Source organism: Ovis canadensis, chromosome 13 (genome assembly GCF_042477335.2).
Source record: "Ovis canadensis isolate MfBH-ARS-UI-01 breed Bighorn chromosome 13, ARS-UI_OviCan_v2, whole genome shotgun sequence".
Taxonomy (NCBI): Eukaryota; Metazoa; Chordata; class Mammalia; order Artiodactyla; family Bovidae; genus Ovis; species Ovis canadensis.
Window position 1 is genome coordinate 90,953,823 of NC_091257.1, and position 22,183 is coordinate 90,976,005.

General features: G+C 46.2%; 1 protein-coding gene across 1 annotated transcript in view; it reads left to right on the forward strand.

Annotated features, from left to right (window-relative positions):
• EYA2 (EYA transcriptional coactivator and phosphatase 2) overlaps positions 1 to 22,183 on the forward strand; it is a 258,893-nt gene that overhangs the window by 104,891 nt on the left and 131,819 nt on the right. The window contains exons 4-5 of the mRNA XM_069548701.1: positions 423 to 565; positions 6,680 to 6,796. Coding sequence (XP_069404802.1) covers positions 423 to 565; positions 6,680 to 6,796 — 260 coding nt within the window. The remainder of the gene's footprint in view (positions 1 to 422; positions 566 to 6,679; positions 6,797 to 22,183) is intronic.

Consider the following 22,183-nt stretch of genomic DNA (forward strand, 5'->3'; position numbering starts at 1 on the left):
TGCCCTCTCAGCTGGCACCCTCCACAGTTGCTGCTGAAAGAGGAGAGAGGGCAGCAGGTCTCGAGGAGACGGTTTTATTGGCTAAACTGCTGTGTTGAGCAGAATCCAGTCACGTGGTTGAATCTGACTGCAAGGGACCCAGGAAGTGTCGTTTTCCTGGTGCCCAGTAAAGGAAAATGAAATAGGACCTGATGAACATGTAAGTTGTCTCTTTCCTGGAAAGAGTACATGGTGGTCCAGAGACTAGGACTAAGTACTTGCATTGCTGGGACCAGAGTTCCTGATCAGGGAGCAAAGATCCCAAAAGTCGCAAGGCCAAAAACATAAAAAATACCCAAAGGGAAGTAGTGGTAGTGGTGATACCAGGGGGGAGGGATGTGCTAGGTTGGGCTTGGAGATTTAATCTTCTTTCTTCCACGCAGACCTTGCCCGCGTGTCCTACCCGGTCAGCCTCCCTCAGCCATGGCAGCCTACGGCCAGACACAGTACAGTGCAGGGATCCAGCAAGCTACCCCCTACACGGCTTACCCGCCTCCAGCACAAGCCTATGGAATCCCTTCTTACAGTGAGTACCTGACCAAGCCCTGGCTTTCCCCGGGACCCCTAACATCATGGTCTTCATTCTGCCCAAATGCTTCAGGTAAATGCAGAAAGAGGCACGCAGCCAGCCTGATTTTGGATTGGAGATAGAGAAGAAGGACAGACACTTTCCATACAGTTCAAGTTCTAGAGACTATGTCAAGGCCTCTTTTGATTGCAAGGGTAAGAAGCTTAACCCAAGCTGGCTTAGAGAAAATGGAAATTTAATGATTCACATACTGGTAAGCTTGGGGACATGGCTGATATCAGGTATGGCTGGATCCAGGTGCTAGGAGGATGTCAGGAGGAAAATGTCTCTCTCTATTTTCAGATGTTTTCCTCTGGGTTATCTTTACTTCTGCCTGGGTTCTGCCAAGATAATCTAGAACTGAGATAAGATGGCCCTTGGATACTTTTTAACCAATAAAATATACTTGATATTTGAAAAATTAATTGCCAGTTTTTAAATGGGAAATGTTTACATAGTAATATGTATTTCTAAAGGGCTTCCCTAGTGGCTCAGAGGTTAAAGCGTGTGCCTGCAATGCGGGAGACTGGGGTTCGATCCCTGGGTCAGGAAGATCCCCTGGAGAAGGAAATGGCAACCCACTCCACTATTCTTGCCTGGAGAATCCCATGGACGGAGGAGCCTGGTCGGCTACAGTCCACAGGGTCTCAAAGAGTCGGACACGACTGAGCAACTTCACTTCACTTCACGTATTTCTAATGTCTTTAGAAAAAACAAACAACAGATGACTGGGCAGCACTGGGCCCACATTTTTGTGTCAAAAGTAGGTAACTGACCCTGTTAGCCTCTGTTGGCCACAGTCCTCTCCTAGCCCTCATGACTCACTTAAATTAGCTGCCTGAAGACCTTTAAGCTTGCAACCCCTGACCTAGAGGGAGAAAAAACAAATGAACTTTTAAAAATCGTAGCTTAAAGTAATTTCAAATTATGATTCATGGGAGGAAGGAAGACAAGATCATGAAATGGAACAGAACAAGCAAGATTTAACTTAGGTTCCAACTCCAAGGATGGTCTTTTACAGAAGGAGCTTATTCATCTGAGAACTGAGAGATGACTGTTAGTAAGCACGGGAAGAGAGGCGTCCAGGCAGAGGATGCCTGGGAATCCTGGGGAGATGGGTTTAGCAAACCCTAGAAGCCCAGTGGCTGGAACACAGGACCTAGATGAGATAGGCGAGGTGGGCAGTCTTTGCACCTGGGGAGGAATTTATTCCAGTGAAACAGGAACTTATTGGCAGATCTATAAACATAGGGCTATCTGATGCAATCTGGGGTTTTTAAAGATCACTTTGGGGCTTCCCTGGTGGTCCAGTGATTAAGAATCCACCTTGCTATCAAGGGACACTTGTTCAATCCCTGATCCGGCAAGATCCCTCATGCCTCAGAGCAACTAAGCCCGTGCGCCACAACTGCTGAGCCAGCACTCTAGAGCCCACTCTCGGCAACTGCCAAAGCCCGCCTGCCTAGAGTCTGTGCTCTGCAACAAGAGAAGCCGCTGCAGTGAGAAGCCCCATACGACGGTGAAGAGTAGCCCCTGCTCGGCGCCATTGGAGAAAGTCTGTGTGCAGCAACAGAGACCCACCGCAGCCAAAAAATAAATAAATGTTTCTTAAAAAAAAAAAAAAAAAAGATCACTTTGGCTGCTGTGGGGAGATTGGACTGGAGAGAAGCAAGAGGAGAAACAGGAAGGCAAATTGGGAGACTGATGAAGCCTGGAGTGGACTGATGGTAGAAGCCTGCTGGGGGCAGTAGACAGACAGAGATAGACATATTCAAGAGCAGTTGTGGCATTAGGAGTGACAAGTCACGGGACACTGGGTCGGGCATCCATCAGAGACACCATCACTGAGATGCTGTGTCTTTGAGATGGTGTATCACTGAGATGCTGCCACCCACAGTCCTCAGGGCTCTGTATCCACTCATTCTTTGAAGCCCCCACTCAACTCTCCAAGGAAGGTCTGATCATTATCCTCTTTCAAGGGATAAATAAATAGAGGCTCAGAGAGGATAAATAACTCGCCCAGGGTCCCCCAGTTGGTCGGTGGTAGAGGCGGAATTACACCCAGCAGCCTGGGCTCTAGAGTCCAAGCCCCTCACTGCTGAGCTCTGCTGCCTGAGCACACATTCCAGAAATCCTGGGGGATTACCTGTGATGGACCTCGGCCAACTGGTGTGGGCATCTTTTCTAACTTCTGTCCCTCTTGTGCCAGAAGACGGGTGATAAAATCGCAGGTGAGTCACCTGCCTGGCTGACAGTCAAGACACATGAAGCCGGATTATTTTTCAGCATAAAAGAGAACCCTAGCCCTGCTTCCAGACAAAACCTGGCATCCGGTGGAAATTAATTTGGTCCAAAGTCATTTTTTAGTGCCAGTTACTTTCAGAGGCTCTCTGTCCTCAGAATACAGCATAAGGGGCAAGGTCACATGTCCTGGGTTCACACCCCACCTCTGCCCCCTTGCTGGTCCTAAGACCCAGGGCGAGTCATCTCCTTCATACAATGGGAGTGATACTAAGTCTGGCTTCCTAACCATTGTTGTTGCTGTAAATAGGATTCTCTACATCCAGGATCAGCTACCTTTTTCTTTAAAGGGCCAGTTCCTAAGTATTTTCAGCTTTCTGGGCCATGCAGTCTCTGTCACAGCCACTCAGCACTGCTGTTGGAGCATGAAACCAGCCAGACAATATGTAAACTAATGAGTGTGTCTGTGTTCTAATAAAACTTTATTTACACAAATGAACAGTGGGCCACAGTAGGTCCACGGACCACAGTGTGTCAGCCCTTGATCTGTATTAAGGGCTTAGCTCACAGGGCCTGGCTCAAGGGAAATGTTCAGTCAGTACAGTAGCGGCCAGGCTGCCATACACCTGGTATGTCCACATCACTGCGTAATGACAGGTGGGCTGAAAAGCCCTTTCCTTTCACACATGCCTGTGCCCGAGCAAGCGGTGTTTGCTCACTATCTGGACAAACCTTGTTGAATCTTGTTAGGAAACTTTTCTCCTTGCTCCTTGGCAAATAGCATTATTCACCTTTGTTTAAATAGCTGCAGGGAAATAATAACACAGTTGAGCAAACGAGAGGCAAGGAGGTCAGGAGTGTGGAGTACTTTTTTCTCAATTTGTTATGCAAACATAATGTTATGCAACATTTAAGACATATGTAAAAGAGTAGCACTATAAATAACCGTGAGCTGACCATCCAACATGAAAAATAAAGGGAGGTTATCTCCCTTTCTTGTCAAATACCCACATCCCTGGATTTGCTGATTACTGTTCCTTTCACTTTATTAATATCATTGCTCTGCCTTTCTTTATGTGGAATGCCATGTGTGCTCAGGCGTGTCCAACTCTTTACGACCCCATGGACTGTAGCCCGCCAGGCTCCTCTATCCATGGGATTCTCCAAACAAGAGTACTGGAGCGGGTTGCTGTTTCCTTCTCCAGGGACCCTTCCTGACCCAGGGGTCAAAACTGTGTCTCCTGCATTGGCAGGCGAATTCTTTACCAGTATGCCACCTGGGAAGGCCTTATGTAGAGTAGAGGCTGGCAAACTTTTTCTGTAAAGAGCCTGATAATAAGTATATTTGGCTTTGTAAGCCATACGGTATCTATCAAAGCTACTCAACCACAGATAATACATAAGTGAATGGGTGTACAGGCATGCCTTGTTTGAGTGCATTTTGCTCTCTTACGATTCACAGATAGTGTGGGGTTTTTTTTGTTTTTTTTTTTTTTTACAAATTGGAGGGCTGCGGCATCCGTGCTTTGAGCTAGTCTGTCAAGGCCATTTTTACATCTGCTCACTTCATCCCTCTGTGTTACGTATTGGCAATATTTTGGACTTTCGCACCATTACTATATTTGTTGTGGTAGTCTGTCATCAGTGACCTTTGGTGGTGTTATTGGATTGTGTTTGGGCTCCCTGAAATGGCCCACATACGACGGCAGATTTAGTCAGCCAATGTTGTGTGTCCTGACTGCCCACCAACTGGCCGTTCCCTCATTTCTTTCCCTCTCCTCAGACTTCCCTGTTCCCTGACACGCACCAAGATGAAATTAGGTCAATTAATAACCCCTCGGTGGCCTCAAAGTGTTCAAGTGAAGAAAAAGTCACACATCTCTCACTTTAAATTGTAAAAACACTAAAAATGATTAAACTGAGGAAGTCCTGTTGAAAGCCTAGACAGGGGACAGCTAGGCTCCAGCACCAAACAGTTAGCCAAGTTGCTGTCATAATTGTCAGTGAAGTCGTGCACCATCTAGCGTGTAAAGTCCCTTCACACCCATTACTGAGAGGCATCAAGAGAAAGCAAAGAAAACCTAGACTTCGGAGTTACCTGCTAATTGCAAGACTCTGATTAAGTGGCCTGGTTTTCTGAACCTCAGTTTCCACATCTTTAAAATGGGGAGAAATTTCCCTGGTGGTTCAGTGGTTAAGATATCATGCTTGCACTGCAGGGGGTGCAGGTTCGATTCCTGGTCAGGAACTAAGTTCCCATATGCCTGCCTCTGAGTTTGGCAAAATAAAATGAAATAAAATAAAATGGGGAAAGTCATATTGCCTATTTCTTGGGATTGTTGTGAGGACCTCATTCACAGCTTTAGATATTCATTCATTCCCTTTCTTTTCATCTCCCAGCAATCCTGCCAGTGGGAATCGGCATCTTATTTCATAAGGGAAGTAGTTGGAGGAGAAACTGTTCAGGTCACCAAGTAATGAAGCAAACTGTCCTGGGCTCCTGCCCAGGCCACTTGAGTCAGAATCCATTGTTTTTTACCACATTAAACATTTTCTTTATTTATGGGGGTGAATGGGTGAGAAGGAGGGAAATAATAACTACAAAACCATCCCCAGAACTAACAGTGTTCTTTTTTAAAAATGCAAATTTAAATAGTATTGAAATACTGTTTTACACCTATAAGATAAAGATAAGCAAAATTGATTATGTGTTCAATAAAAATGCCATATATGGGCTACTGAGGATAGATCAGCTTCCTCCCTCAATGCAGTTCCTTCTCCAGCCAGCTGCTCTTGGAATGGGTGCCCGTGCCTTGGAGAAGCATGTCAGACTTTGGCTAAAGCAGAAGGCAGATTTGTAACAGTGACTTTTGGATAAGTAGGTCCCTCCATGAGAAGAGGGCAGAGTATGTCTTAAGATTAAATGGCATCATCTTTACAGAGGGAAGGTGGTTCATTTAATACCTTCACTCCAAATCCTGCTGGACTTTTAAGTCATGCATGCAGCTAGTCCTTGGCGTGCATGCTCAGTCACTCAGTCGTGTCTGACTCTTTGCCACCCCATGGACTGTAGCCTGCCAGCCTCCTCTGTCCATGGGATTATCCTGGCAAGAATACTGGAGTGAGTTGCCGTGTCCTCCTCTGGGGTATCTTCCCAACCTAGGGGTGGAACTCATTTCTTCTCCAGCTCCTGCACTGACAGATGGATTCTTTACCCCTGAGCCACCTGGGAAGACCCCAGTCCTTGGAGTAGGGGGTTATAAACTCATTACCCTCAGAGTCGGGCAGGAAGCTGACCACATGTGCAAAAGATGAGATCCACTTAGCCTGCCTTTCCCTTTCTCACTTTTGAACATGTCCCAGGATGTAAAAACAAACAAAAACACCCAAAAAAAACTGTGGTGAAAAATAGCACCTTAAAAACCAACCTCCATGTCTCAGAGTCAGTATGGGAACCATGGTGACCTGGGAAACTCACAAATTGGGGAGCTTCTGGGGACAGTGTATTGTCATGTGGGAACATAGTCATGAGGTTTCTAGATCATCCTGTTGCTCAAGAGAGGCCATAAGTCTAGACTTTGGGGGTGAAATCTCCTGATTTTTAAACAAAAGCAACCAACTTCAGGTTTTCCTTTAAAATACACAGGCCAAGAAGGACACGTGGGACTGAGTTAGAGCCGAAGTAGAGTAGCTTCCGCTCACAGACCACCAGTTTGCAATCAGTTTGGAAGCTGATAAAACCGCATGCTGTCTTAATTCCATAGTTCTTCTGCGGGTGACAAGGAAGCATCCTAATTGTGTGTGCCTGGTGCTTCTTTTTCCCCTTCCAAGGCATCAAGACAGAAGACAGCTTGAGCCATTCCCCCGGCCAGAGTGGCTTCCTCAGCTACGGCTCCAGCTTCAGCACCCCACCCTCTGGACAGAGCCCGTACACCTACCAGATGCACGGTGAGTGCAGCGCCGCGCCCCTCCCTGCCGTCTCTAAGGCACTGCCCAAGTCGGGTGTCCAGTCGTTCGTTCATTTATTCAGCAGCTTTGAGTACCTACTGTGTGCCAGGACCTATCTCAAGTAGCAGAGTTGCAGTGGTGGGCAGAGGAGATAACAACTTCTGCCCTCGTGGCGATTACAAGGGCAGGAGGGAGAGACTGACAATTAAACAAGGCAGCAAATAGCAAATGGCTAATTTCAGAAGGGGTTGAATGCCATGAAGCCAATAAACGTGGTGTTGGGACAGAGAGTGATGAATAGTTGAGGGGTCTGGAGAGGCGGGAGAGGTAACTTTTCATAGAGTCATCAAGGGAGGCTCTGGGAAGATGTGACATTGGACAGAGGCCTAAGTATGAGGCAGAACCAGCGCTGTGCAGACCAGGGGGAAGAGCATGCCTGGCAGAAGGAACAGCCTGTGCCAAAGCTCTGGGGTGGGGGCAGGCGGAGGAGTGTCTTAATGTGTTTAGGGCACAAAATAGGGGCCAGTGGGGCTGGAGCAGGATTAGGAAGATATAAGAGGAGAGAGTCTTGGGGGAGAGCAGGGCTAAATCATGCAGGGCCTTGAGGGCAGAGGGGAGGTGTTGGCTTTGATTTGAAGTGTGATGGGACAGGCGAGTCCATTGTAGACTCAGAGAAGTGACAGGTGTTGGGAATACTGGACAGCAAGTAAAAGCGTTGTTATTCCAGGGAGGAGGTTCCAGGCTCCGCCTTAGAAAGGGAAGAAACTCCAGTGTAACTCCCACCAACCCCAGGTACCCTAAGGCACTGGCCTGCTGCATCCTCCTGATCCCACCTGTCACCATCCAAAGGCCCCTTCCCTTCTCCGGTGCCCCGTGGGGAGTGCATCAGAGCTGATACATGGAGTAGATGGCTGGTGGCAGTAATCTGGGGCATCCTCACCCTGGTATTCTTTTTTTCCTTCTTGAAAGCTGGTAAGAATGACCACCAAGAGTCTGAAAAGTAATGTGCAAAATTGAAAGAGTAATGACAAGGTGGTAGGCTAATGCACGATGCTACATTTCTTTGAAAAAAATCTTTGCAAGTTTTGCTGCTTTGTCTTTTTAATTAAGGAGACAATTTAAATGGATGTTAAGGGCATCCTTTCAGGAAAAAAGCATTATGAAGAGACAGCAAATGATCTTAGGGGTATGTAAGAGAAAGGAGGTGATGAGCATTAATGCCTAGACGTTGGAAGACCATCCATGTAAAGATTTGCAGTGGAGTTTGTTGATGATGCCATCACCTAACGTTAACCCAGCACTCACCACATGCCATGCAAACCTGCTTATGATCTCATACCACCTTCATGACACTCCACAAAGTGTTGGTTCTAGTATTATCCCCATTTTACAGGAGACAGAACTGAGTCATAGAGGGATTGCCTGACCCGCCCAGCATCAGGGCAAGGAGCTTAGATTTTACTGCAGGTGCAGTGAGAAACAGGTTGCAAGAAGTGTCTTGGGGGCCTGGTGGATTCCCAGCCCCAAATCTGACTCAAAGCCTGCTCTTTGCTGTGGTAACTCCTGCCTCCTCTGCTTCTGTTGGCACCTCTGTCTCCCTGGGGGTCTTTTCTGAGTCCCACTGAAGGGGATAAGGTGCAGGGACCCATCTTCAAGTTGGGAGTAAATGATAGCACAATCCTGATCATAAAGGCTGTTGAAGACCCTGAACTTGGACTTATATTTGGATTGATCTTAACCATCTTAACCAGTTCTTTTTTCAGCTTTTCCGATAGAAATGTATGTGACTGCCTCAGGGCTTCTAAGGAGCCAGACAATGAGCAATTAAATAAGTCGATCATAACAGATTGTGCTAAATCGCATGAAGAACCAAACCAACAGGGTGCTGTGATGGGCCTTGCTGAAGGGAGTGGTGATGGACATGGCCCAGATGGTCAGGAGGCCTGAGTGATGGAAAGGAACCAGCCTGTGAATAGCTGGAGACTGGAGAGCCCAGGCAGAGGGACCAGCGGGAGCAAAGGTCTGGAGGCAGGAAAGACTTGCAGTGTTGAAAGACTCCAGTGGAGACTGGAATCTGGGGGTAGTGAGAAAGGGATATGAGACTGGAAAGTGAAGCAGCAGGAGGCGCCCCTGGACTGGGACGTAGAGAATATGTAATTTCTTCTCTGGTCCTTACAGAAGTTACAGGAGGCAGGCTCCATCAGCGCTGCTTTAAACACAGTGAACATGAGGAAGTGGTTTACCCAAGGATCACAGGGCCAGGAAGTGATGAGAGCCGGGATTCAGGGTAGAGTTCCAGAGCCTGTGCTGTTCCCTTCAAGTGCTGTTTCCCAGACTCCTTCAGACTCCAGATGCTGCCCTCGTTCTGCACATACACCATTCCCCTTGACCTTCCCAGCAGCTCTGTGATGTAGGTTCTGTTGTATCCCCATCTTACAGGTGGGAAAACCGAGGCACACCGGGGTAAAGTGGCTTGCCCAAGGTCACCTGGCTGTGGGCAGTGGAATTTCAAGCCAGGCAGTTCCCCTCCAGAGCCCAGGCACATAACCCCAACACCAGTCCGCCTTCCACACTCTCATAGATCCTTCTAGAAGACCAACCTCCGTGGATGAGCCCTGGCCCAGACCCCACCCCCATCAGCCCTCACAAATAGAAAAACATCTCCTGATCCACTCCCACTGGACCATGGGAATAGTCCAGGTTATTTTCTTATCGTCTTCATGGCCCAGATGCCAGCTGGACTTTGTCCCAATTAACTGCCTTCAGTCTAATGCTAATGGCCATAAACTGCTCTTGAGACAGCCCAGGCATTTTGCAAGCCTGACATATTCCTCCTTAAGTATTTTTTTTTTCAAATGCAAACACACAGAAGGCTCACACACCATGCCCATGTGCTTCCTATTAACTTTTTTTTCAAGTTGTTCCAGAGGAGAAATAAACTCTCCAACGACTCTGTGTGCCTTTCAGAATGGAAGATGTTGGTTAAGCGTAGGGTTTTTGAAAGAAGGGAATCAAGAGAGATTGAGACTGAGTTTGGGGCCTGAAAGCACCAACTTGGAGTCAAATTGGTCCATATTCAGAAGCTGAGCTGAGTCCTTTTCTTTAAGAATTTAAAATCATCATTTTATAGAAGTAAAAATAAGTCCCTGAGTGGGAACCACTCCATCATTTACAGATGGGTAAACTGAGGCACGACAGCAGCAGCGTGACTTGTGTAGGGTAAGCATTGGAAAGCATTAAAAATGCCTCCTGCTGGGTCTTCTACCCGATCTCAGAAACTTCCAGAAACTTCAGCAGAGCCATTTCCCCTGCCCCCCACGGCCCTGCTTGGAGATCCGTATCTGCTAATATAGCATTGCCCCACTGCCAAATGTACAGTAAACGCAGAAAAGAAAAGTTCACAGCCCCTGTAGCCTTTTCATGGCTGTTTATTTTCTTTTTTAAGTTCACCCAGGGGTTTTCGCAGCTGAAATGTATTTCTTATGAGTTCGATTTTTTTGTTGTTCCATTTCGGCTTCTCCTGCTAAAACACTGCTGTTCATGGAAACGGCCACAAAGATTAAAAAGAAGAAAAAAACAAACAAACAAAAACTCTTGAGAGTGTGTTTTAAGAACTTACCTGTGCTCCCGAGGGGTTAAGAGCCCTGGACCCGGCTGCAGTCAGCGCTGTGTCCCGCGGCGGGACCTGGATGAGGTGCTTGGTTTCTCCAGGCATCCCTTTCCTCACCTGTGGGACCAGCATCACAGCACGAGCAGGGAGCCCATGGGGCTATTGGGGGACTGCACAGAACGGCCATGAGCAATCAGATGAAGTCCTTCAAGACTGGGTGTACTTTTTATTATTTCTCTCGCTGCTTCTATAGCATGAGAGTTAAAGGCAGTAACGCTGAAGTCAGGCTGAGCTAACTTCCCAGTTGTTCCCTGTGCGCCAGCATGTGACTTTGAGCCTTGTGACCTCTTGGTACCTCAGTCTCTTTCCCTGTAAAATGGGGATACGAACTGTACCCACGCATGGGGTGCTGCAATAATTAAATGAGTTAATGTGTGTGAGATATTCAGAACGGCATGGGCACAAGCTAAGTGCACTATAAATGTTAAATATTATTTTCATCCTAATGTCTGATTTGATGGTATTATGGTTTCCCCAAATTCATTTCTCTTTCCTGAACTCTCCTTTTTAGGAAGTAGTTTTGGTAAGAGAAACGAGGAATACCAATTTGAGACTGTTGAGCCACCCACATTAGCATCAGATTCCCTGCTGGTGAAATATGGTGGATGGGGGCGGGGCGGTGGGCCTTACAAACAGTGGGAGAGCCTTCTTCTGGGGGAATTCCTCTTTACTATTATTTACCAAAGTCAGGGGTTGTTTGGCTGCCCTGGTGGCTCAGTGGGAAAGAATCCACCTGCAAATGCAGGAGATGTGGGTTCAGTCCCTGGGTCGGGAAGATCCCCTGGAGGAGGAAATCACAATGCACTATGCTTGCCTGGAAAATCCCATGGACAGAAGAGCCTCAGTGGGCTACAGTCCATGAGATTGCAGGAGTCGGACATGACTTTGCGACTAAATAACATCAATAACAGGGATTGTTAATAGTAAGCTCAGAATCCAACATAAGCCTTTCGAGAGCAACATGGAAATGTATGATTTGAGGATGCATGAAGTGAAGTGAAATGAAGTCACTCAGTCGTGTCCGACTCTGCGACCCAGTGAACTGTAGCCCACCAGGCTCCTCCGTCCTTGGGATTCTCCAGGCAAGAATACTGGAGTGGGTTGCCATTTCCTTCTCCAGGGGAACTTCCCCACCCAGGAATCGAACCCAGGTCTCCCTCATTGCAGGCAGACGCTTTAAACTCTGAGCCACCAGGGATGCATAGGAAAATTAAAAGTCCAGTGGAAGAGACTAAGCCAATGATTTCACTCAGAGACCTCTGAGGTTGGTTTGTGCTGGATTCATGAAACCTAGCACCTTCTCTGGCTCCAGCCAGATGTGTGACTTTGGACAAGTCACTGAACTCTAATGATCTGTGTTTCAAAGCTCTGGCACTTACAAATACCCACTGAAAAATAAAGAAGTTGGGAAAGGTCATCATCAAATACATCAAATACGCTTTGTAAATAGTGTGTAGTGTGAACTTAGATGTCTTCACTGTAGCACTTTTCGCTCAGTCGTGTCCAACTCTTTGGAGTTCTCCAGGCCAGAATACTGGAGTGGATAGCCGTTCCCTTCTCCAGGTGATCTTCCCAACCCAGGAATTGAACCCAGGTCTCCCGCAGTGCAGGCAGATTCTTTACCAGCTGAGCATGCTTCCCAGGTGCTGCTAGTAGCAAAGAACCCTCCTGCCAATGTAGGCAGACTTAGGAGACTCGAGTCTGATCCCAGGATGGGGTAGATCCCCTGGAGAAGGGAATGGCAACCGACTCCAGTATTCCTGCCTGGAGAATCCCACTGACAGAGAAGCCTGGCAGTTTAGTTCAGTTCAGTCAGTCAGTCGTGTCCAACTACTTGCGACCCCATGGACTGCAGCACACCAGGCCTCCCTGTCCATCACCAACTCCCAGGCTTACCCAAACTCATGTCCATCGTGTCGGTGATGCCGTCCAACCATCTCATCCTCTGTCTTCCCCTTCTCCTCCCGCCTTCAATATTTCCCAGCATCAGGGTCTTTTCCCATGAGTTGGTTCTTCACCTCAGGTGGCCAAAGTATTGGATTTTCAGCTTCAGCATCAGTCCTTCCAATGAATATTCAGGACTGACTTCCTTTAGGATGGCCTGGTTGGATCTCCTTGCAGTCCAAGGGACTCTCAAGAGTCTTCTCCAACACCACAGTACAAAAAGTATCAATTTTTCGGCACTCAACTTTCTTTATAGTCCAACTCTCTCATCCATACATGACTACTGGAAAACCCATAGCTTTGACTAGATGGACCTTTGTTGGTAAAGTAATGTCTCTGCTTTTTAATATGCTGTCCAGGTTGGGCATAGCTTTTCTTCCAAGGAGCAAGCAGTCCATTGGGGTCGTACAGAGTCGGACACGACTGAAGCACACACACACACATAGGACTTTTCAGAGCCTTTGCAGACTAATGTGCCTTGTGACTCTCCAGGAGTGGAATTCAGTAGTCCGTTTTCCCAGGTAGATTTGAACAGGGACCTTTTCCCTAAACTAATGTTCTCTGCTCACTGGGAAGCCCTGGTTGTAACGACCATTAGTCCCCGTGCTCAACTGTTTCAGTCGTGTCCGGCTGTTTGCGACCCTTTGGACTGTAGCCCACCAGGCTCCTCTGTCCATAGGATTCTCCAGGCAAGAATACTGGAGTGGGTTGCCATGCCCTCCTCCAGGGGATCTTCCCCACCCAGAGATCAAACCCCAGCCTCCTATATCTCGTGCATTGTCAGGGTGTTCTTTACCACTAGCACCACCTGGGAAGCTGTTAGGCCCCTTCCTGTGTTAAAATTCTTTCTCTAAATTTTTTTCATGATGATCACGCATGTGTTCCTTTTTTCCTGTATTTTCATTTTATTTTTTGATGAGATTAATTAATACACCATAAAATTCACCATTTTTAAAGTGTAGATTCAGTGATTTTACTGTATTCACAGAGTTGTGCAACCATCACCCTATCTAATCCCACAATATTTTCATCATTGCAAAAGAAACTCCACACCCGTTAGCCACCATTCCTTAATTCTCCTCCTGCCAATTTATTTACTTTTTTAAAATTTTAATTTATTTTTGACTGCACTGGGCTTCCCTGGTGGCTCAGCTGGTAAAGAATCCACCTGCAATGCAGGAAACCTGTGTTCGATTTCCTGGGTTGGGAAGATACCCCGGCAAAGGGAATGGCTACCCACTCCAGTATTCTGGCCTGGAGAATTCCATGGACTCTATAGACCATGGGGTTGCAAGAGTCAGACACGACTGAGAGACTTTCACTTTCACTTTTCATTTTTGACTGCACTGAATCTTCATTGCTGCGCTCGGACTTTCTCTGGTCCAGCAAGCAGGGTCTACTCTGGATTGCAGTACACAGGTTTCTCATTGCAGTGGTTTCTCTTGCTGCAGAGCGCAGGCTCTAGGGCACATGGGCTTCAGTAATTGTGATATACGGGTTTAATTGCCCTGAGGCGTGTAGGATCTTCCTGGACCGGGGATCAAACCCGTGTTCCCTGCACTGGCAGGTGGACTCCCACCCACTGGACCATGAGGAAAGTTCCCAGTATATTTCCTTTTATAATAACAAAAAAAAAGATATATTTAAAGTTACTCCTTTATATTAATTTTTTAAGCAGGTTATGCATTTAGCTACTTTAAACATCTACAGAAATCTCTATCCCACCCTCATCCAACATCCACTCAGCTTCTAAATCCCCAGTACTTAGCCCCTGTTCTAGGTTCTTGTGAACCCAACCGGAATTTCCTCTTGCAAATACAAGCAAACATGAGCGCAGTCTATCACATTACATATTTCTATGCCAGGAATCAACTCACATGTGATTCATAAACAAGGAAATGATGGCAGGGAACTCCAAAGGTGTATTGGTTCATTTAAGATTGTCTCCTTATCATTGGTTTGAAGTAATTTAATTTTGATGGGCCTTGATGTAGTCTTTGTGATTCTAGTGCTTTGTGTTCATTGAGCTTCTTAGATCTGTGAGTTTATAGTTTTCATCAAACTTGGAAAATGTGGGGGTATTATTCAAATATCCTCCCCATGTCTTCAAGTTAATCAATCTTTTCTTCTGCAGTATCTGATTTGCTTGTTAATTACTCTCCAGTGATTTCTTTTTCATCTTATACATATTTTTCATCTCTAAAAGTTTTATATGGGTCTTTTTTTTTCCTTCCATGTCTCTGTTTAACACTCCCAAGCTTTCCTCTGGCCCCTTGGACAGTACACAGTACCGTTTTAATGTGCTTATCTACTAATTCTGTCACCTGTGTCATTTTAACATTTGCATTGATTTCTCTCATTATAAGTTATATTTTCCTGCTTCTTTGCATGCTTGATAAGTTCTTTTAATGTTTATTTCTACTTATTTGGCTGTGCTGGGTCTTAGATGCGGCACGAGAGATCTTCTAGTTTAAAACATGCAGGATTTTTGGTCGTGTCTTGCAAACACTTAGTTGCAGCACATGGGGTCTAGTTTGAACCCAGGCCCCCTGCACTGAGGGCTTAGAGTCTTATCCCCTGAACCACCAGGGAATGCTTGCTTGATAAGCTTTGATTGGATGTCAGACATTGTGAGTCTTGCGTGGTTGACTGCTGGATATTTTTCTACTTGTGTGACTATTCTTGAGCTTTGCTCTGGGATGCCGTTGTTACATGGAAATAGATTGAGTCTTTTGAGTCTTGCTTCAAGCTTTGTTGAGGGGGACAGAACAGCATCTGGTCTAGGGCTCTCTCTACCTAACAGGTTTTCCCAGGACTGAGCCAAGCCTCTCTTGAGTATTCCTCTCAATGCCCCAGGAATAAGAGGTTTTCCAGTCGTGTTGGTGGGAACAGGAACTATTCTCAATTCTGTTATGAGCTCTGAGGATTGTTCCTTTTGATCATTTCAAGTGGTTCTCTCCTGGCCTGGAGTAACTTCTTCACAAGCATATGCTAGTCATTGCTCAAGGGAGCCCTCACGGGGAGCTTGGCAAATCTCCAGTGCACTCTCTCCGTGAAGCCCTCTCTTTTCTGGTACGTTGCCCTGTAAAGTCTAACCACCTTGGCCTCCCTGGACTTGCAGCTCCATCTCCTCAATTCAGAGAGAACGCTGGGGAGCCGCCTGGGTCCGCCTCCCTGGATGCTCCCCACGCTGGAGAGAATCTTACAGATCACCACCTGTTTCCTTTCTTTCAAGCATTATGGTCTTTCTTTCCTTGGGTTTTTGTTTTGTTTTTTTACCTTTCTAATCACTGACCTATTTATTTATTTTTTGAACTTTTTATTGTTGGAGTATAGCCGATTAACAATGTTGTGATAGTGTCAGGTGGACAGCAAAGGGACTCAACCATACATATACGTGTAGCCATTCTCCCCCAGACTCCCCTCCCATCCAGGCTGCCACATAACACTGAGCAGAGTCCCCTGCTACAGTAGGAGGTCCTTGTTGGTTATCCATTTTAAATAGAGCGGTGTGTATTAGTCGAAGGCATCATTGTCTTTTGTTATCTGATGCCCAGTGTCTTGGCAATCCAGTTTTTAAACCATTTCCTGTGAAAGGGAGACCAGGCCCTGGGTCTCGGTCTTGGCCAGAACTGGAGGTACCGCTGCCCTGATTCATCGGCACTTTTTTCCATCACACGTGGTAACAGCAGCTGAACGCAAAATACTTAACACAGGTAAAGACAACAAACCTTGTAGAAATAATTCTGCCTCTAGTGACCCGTATTCTTCCTCTGACCTCAATTTGGCCATGTGCTCTGTTTTTGAAGAATCTATGTTGCCGCTTCCCCTAATCTTTGTGTACTTTGCCCTTGTCTCCATGATTCGACACCTCTGTTATCCTTCACCGCTCCCCCCATCAAGGTACCTTTACCTTCTTTTTGAGGGGAAGTCCTGTATTTAACATGGCACCTCCCTGTGGAGTACTTATTTATTTTTTCACTGTGCTATTATTTTTATTGGGATTATTATTGCTTTCATTAATGCTGTGGTTACTAAGTTGCATGGCTTTTTAGCAATCTGCTTGAATCCTGCTTTTTCCCATAAGCCCCATTATTTTAGCGCACAATTTTACACAACTCCATGGCCTCTCAGATTATAGCAAAACCTTTGTGTATATTGTTTTCCTGGGAAACATAGTGTGCGTACTCTCTGTACTTTGCTTTCTTAACTTAGTTATATACCTTGCGGAACTTTCTCAGTCAGTCTGTAGAAAGCGCTTCCTCATTCTTTCTACAGATGCCTATTATTCCATTGAATGATATGCTGTAAATGATTTAACCAGTTCCTTATGGGGTATTCCCAGTCTTTTGCAATTACCACCAGTAAGCTATAAATATACTCCTATATGTGTATCATTTTGTTTTTCTACAAGTATATCTGATAGACAAGTTCCCAGAAGAGTCAAGGGGAAAGTCCATGTTTAGATTTTTAAGTATCTCCACCTTACCCTCCATAGGGAGCCTATCCTAGACTCCTACCAGCAGTCTATGAGAGTGCCTGTTTTGCCAACCCAGTATAATCTTGCTATTGGAGTTTTTGCATGAAAAAAAAGTATCTCAGTGTGCCACTAATTTCTAATTGTATCTTACAAGGGTAAGCATCCTTTCAGATCTTTGATCAATTTGTTTTCTTTTCTGTGAACTCAGAGGTTAGACTTGAAAAACTGCCAAAGAAGAGTGCTAAGATACTAGGCACACCAGTATTGAAACATAAAGCTGGAGGGGCTTCCCTGGTGGGCCAGTGGTTAAGATTCCGTTCTCCCACTGCAAGGCGTGAGGGTTCAATCCTGGTTGGGGAATTAAGATCCCACACGATGCGTGATGCAGCCCCCCAAAAAATTAACAATAAAAAGAAGAAATGTAAAGCTTTACTAATCAAAATAGTGTGATTCTGATATTGGAATAGACTGATTGAGTAATAGAGGAGACCGTAAAGTCCGCAATGAGACCAAACATGTCAGGAAATTGAGCACATGGGAGGAGATAGAATATTCAGAGAATGGTGTTGGAACAACTGGTTAGCCATCTTGGGGTGGAGGGTGGAGATCCATCCCTATTACTATATACCAGAAAGAAATCCAAGTGGATCAAAAATTTAAATGGCAAAAGTAAAACTATAAAGTTATAGAACAAGGAACGTTCCTGGTGGTCCAGTGGCTAAGACTCCACTATGCCAGTGTAGGAAGCCGGGGTTCAGTCCATGCTCAGTGATGTAGATGCCTCCCTGAGGAGCAGCAAAATAACGTTTTCAATGCTTACCATTTAAATAAACTCGTAAGGCTGGACGGCGTCATTGACACAATGGACATGAGTTTGAGCAAACTTCGGGAGATGGTGAAGGACATGGAAGCCTGGTGGGCTGCAGTTCCTGGGGTCACAAAGAGTCATACATGACTGAACAACAACTTAGAACAACAACAAATTTTTTAAAAGTTCTAGAGCAAGAATGAATCAAAATTTTTATGACCTTGACAACAGTTGGACGTCATGACTAAGAAATCCAGATGCCATCGATGAAAAGGCTCACAAATTTGACAGTCTTTGAGTGGTTTTTTGTCTTTGTCTTTGTCCTTGTTCTGGTATGGCAAAGAACCCCAGAAGTCATGTTGGAACAACAAAAACAAGACAAAAAACAAGCAGTACACTGGAAGGAAAGGTTAACATGTCAAATCAGAAACACATACTCTTTTTCAAGTGATTCTACAGTTCTATGAATTAAGCTGCTCTAGGATATGATTTTTCTAATTAAAAGAGAAATGAGCCAGATGTACTGTTATAGGGAGTGATAGGGTCCGTGGCAGTTAGAGAGTACAGGCCCATCAAAGTTAAGGGGTGGGTGTTATTCAGCTTCAGCTCCTTGTTGCTGTATTAGAATGGGAACCCGGAGAGGCCAGATCTTTCATTTTTCAAGAAAATCCTCAAAGGTATATATTTTCAATAATTTTTATGTTGATATATCATATTTTCATTTCTATTCAGTTCACAAAGTTGTTTTTTTTTATTTTCTTGGCTGAGTGACGTGTGAGTTCCCTAACCAGGGATCAGACCTGCACCCTCCAGTGGAAGCGTGGCATCTTCACCACTGGACTGCCAGGGAATTCCCTCAAAACTATTGACTATCGCTAAGTCGTGTCCGACTCTTTTGCGACCCTGTGGACTATAACCCACCAGGCTCCTCTGTCCATGGGATTTCCCAGGCAAGAATACTGGGATGGGTTTCCACTTCCTCCTTCTCTCATTCTTCTTCAGTATTGGCAATGGATTTAAACACTCTTTAAAATACCTGTGAAGCAGACACACATGTATAAAGCTGCTGTTTATGCCTCTGTCTTGCAATCTGGTTCTGTATTTTCGTAATTGAACCACAGATTACGAGACCAGGAATGGAAGGAGAAAATTCCAAGCCAAGTGATGACCTGGGGAGCCAGAACTATCACCCACCTTGGTCCCCATCTCTGATTTATTTCACCACCGAGGCACGTCCCAAAAGACTGGAGTTGTAGGTATAGTTATAGCTGAGTTGGAGCCCAGTGGCTTCCTGGTGAAGTCAAGTATTTCCCTATTTCTGCTTGGCAGCAGCAACTTTCAAGCCATCCTGGCTCAGCTAGTTTTGAGCAGTCTGAGTCTGCCTGGTCTCACTGTGTCGGTCAAGACAGGAGCCAGGCTTGGCATTCCTCGGGTTCCTGGCTGGGGGTCAGGTTTCCTGGAGTGAATCAGCAACTCTCTGCACACGATGAAGTGGGTGAAGTTTTCCGATACCTGTCAGCACTCTTGTGCCACGCAGCGCCTCCACCCTGGTGGCTGCTTTCTAGAGACCTTCATGCGTGTTGGCAGGCTTGCTGCCTCCTGCTTGAGCTGAAGTCTTCTGGATTTAGGACATATCAAAACTAAATGGATGGTCTTTTCCTATGGTTGTGTAGCAAGTTTGATTTGGTCACCCTCAGCTCCAGAAGCTGCTGGAGGTGACAGATGAAAACAGCTGGAGAGATTGAGAGTTAGTTTGGGGACCAGCAGGGATTTTGATAAATGACAGTGCACAAAAGCCAGCATTGGCCTGTAGACCTTTTGGTGATGATGATGGAAACGTTCTTTATCTGTGCTGTCCCACATGGTGGCTACTAAGTCCATGGGGTCGCAAAGAGTTGGACGCGACTGAGCAACTGAACTGAAGTGAACCATGTGTGGCTGTTGAGCATTGAAAAGTGGCTGACGTCCATGGCCACACCACCCTGGACACGCCTGGTCCCGTCTGAAATGTGGCCAAGGCAAATGAGGAGCTGAAATTTCTACTTTGTTTTATTTTATTTAATTGTATCAAACATAAATGTGGCTAGTGGCTGCCATATTAGGCAGTACAACTCTTAAGAGATGATTAAAACCCAGCTCTAAACCTGGTTACTTCTGGAGTTGAATGAGGATGACTAGTAGGCATTATCGACTGAATGCTTTTGTACCCCTGAAATCCACGTGTTGAAGTCTTAACCCCCGGCATGATGGTATTTGGAGATGGAGCCTTTCCGAGGTGATTAGGGTTAGGTTAGGTCTTGAGGGTGGGGCCCTCTTGATGGGATTGGCGTCCTTACAAGAAAAGGAAGAGAGAGGTCTCTTTCTCTCTCATCTTACACCCTGAGGAAAGGCCATATGAGGACACAGCGAGACCATGGCCATCTGAAGCCAGGAAGAGAGCTCTCATCCGGAACCAGATCAGGCAGCAGCCTGATCTCAGACTTCCAGCTTCCAGAACTGTGGAAATAAATTTCTGCTGGTTAAACCACTCTGTGGCGTTTTGTTGTGATAGCCCCATCTAACTAAGCTGTAGATTTTTCTGAGACATTTAAAAGCAAAGGAAGAGGACGTCCCTGGTAGTCCAGTGGTTAAGAATCCACCTGCCAATACATGGGACATGGGTTCAATCCCTGGTCCAGAAAGATCCCACGTGCCGCAGAGAAACTGAGCCCGTGAGCCATCACTACTGAAGCCCTCTCACCCCGGAGCCCATGCTCTGCAACAAGAGAAGCCACCACAAGGAGAGGCCCACATGCTACAACTGGAGAAAACCCACACATAACAACAGAGACCCGGCGCAGCCAAAAATACAGAAATAAATGATTTTTTTTTAAAGCAAAGGAACATTTTTAAAATTTCTTCTTTGCAGATGCTTCATCTCCTTCTGCTCTTGCCTCCTGCTATGAGAGATATTTTCAAGGCAAAGGTCTATTCAGTCAATTCAGTTCAGTTCAGTTCAGTCGCTCAGTCGTGTCCGACTCTTTGTGACCCCATGAACCGCAGCACACCAGGCCTCCCTGTCCATCACCAGCTCCCGGAGTCCACCCAAACCCATGTCCAAAGGTCCATTACTGAGGGCTTCATAAGTGTAAGTCCCCTGAATGTGGAACTGAGAAGGAGGGGCAAGGCTGCCACCTTCCTACGACCATTATTGCAGCAAATATTAATAGAGCCTCTTCTCTGCACCAGGTGCTAAGGGCACAAAGGTGAGCAAGACAGAGAAGGTCCCTACTTGCATAGAGCTCACAGCCCAGAGTCGGGAGATAGACGATAATCAAATGATGGCAAAACACATGTAAAATTGCATCAGTAAAGCACCGCGAAGTAGGGCCAAGGCAGACTCCGCAGCTGTCTGCTCCAAGCCTGATCTCTTCATCTGGTCCAAGACACGCCTACCAGCCCAAGTGATGTGGGTAATGAATGGAGGAGCCCCAACCCTACATAAGGGGGCAGCTCCTTTTGTTTTATGCATGGGTCAGTTATCTCAAATTTTCAAAACAAAAAACGAGATCTGGAATTTTCTCAGATATTTCCCAATTTAAAAAACAAAGCTTAAATTGGTGGCAGCAAATTAAAAGAACTACTGTGCAGGTCAAAACAAAGCGCAGCTACAGACTGGATTCCGCACCCCCAGGCCACCATGTTGCTAACGCTGTTCTCCATGGTGACCGTGGAAAGGACTGACATCTGGACGAGAGACTCTGTGCTTATTTTAGAGGCCTCGCCCTCAAAGAGCGGACACCAGCACCAGCAAACAACTCCCCGTTACGTTGTCTCTGAGCCTGACTCCAAGGCACTGCCAGAACGCAAACATGTATAGATGGAAACAGACGCAAAGCCTGCTCTCCACAAGCTGAGGTTCTGCGGCAGGAGACAGATAATAAATATGAAAAACAAAGCGTATAGGATGTGAGATGGTAAGAATAAGAATTAAGGTAAAATCGATAGAAGGAAGCACTGGAGGGTGCATGTTTTTTTTTAGAGTGGGAAGACTCCACGGAGGAAGAGTTGAGCAAAGGCCTTCAGAGGAGGGATCCACATGGTAGGTAAGCAGTCCAGGTCTCACGTGCTTGAGGAAGGTCAGGATGACCCATGCAGCTGGAACAGAGTAAGCGGGTGGAGGAGGGCAGTGGAGATGAGGGCTTCGCGCCATGGCGAGAACTCCAGCTTCTGCTTTAGGATGGGAGACTTGGAGGAGTGGAGGGCTTTGAGCAGGGAAGTGATGTGATACAGAGTAGTTTTAACAAGCTCCCTCTGGCCACCATGTAGAGAACAGGCTGCAGGGACAAGAGTGAAACGGGACACCAGAGCAGAAGTGACGGTAGTAGGTCAGGCAAGAGACGGTGGAGGCTGGGCTACCAGCGGGGGTGGAGGTGGGAGAAGCGGTCAGGTTCTGGGTGCGTCTTGAATGCGGAATTGCTGATTGTGGGGTGCGGACGAGATGTA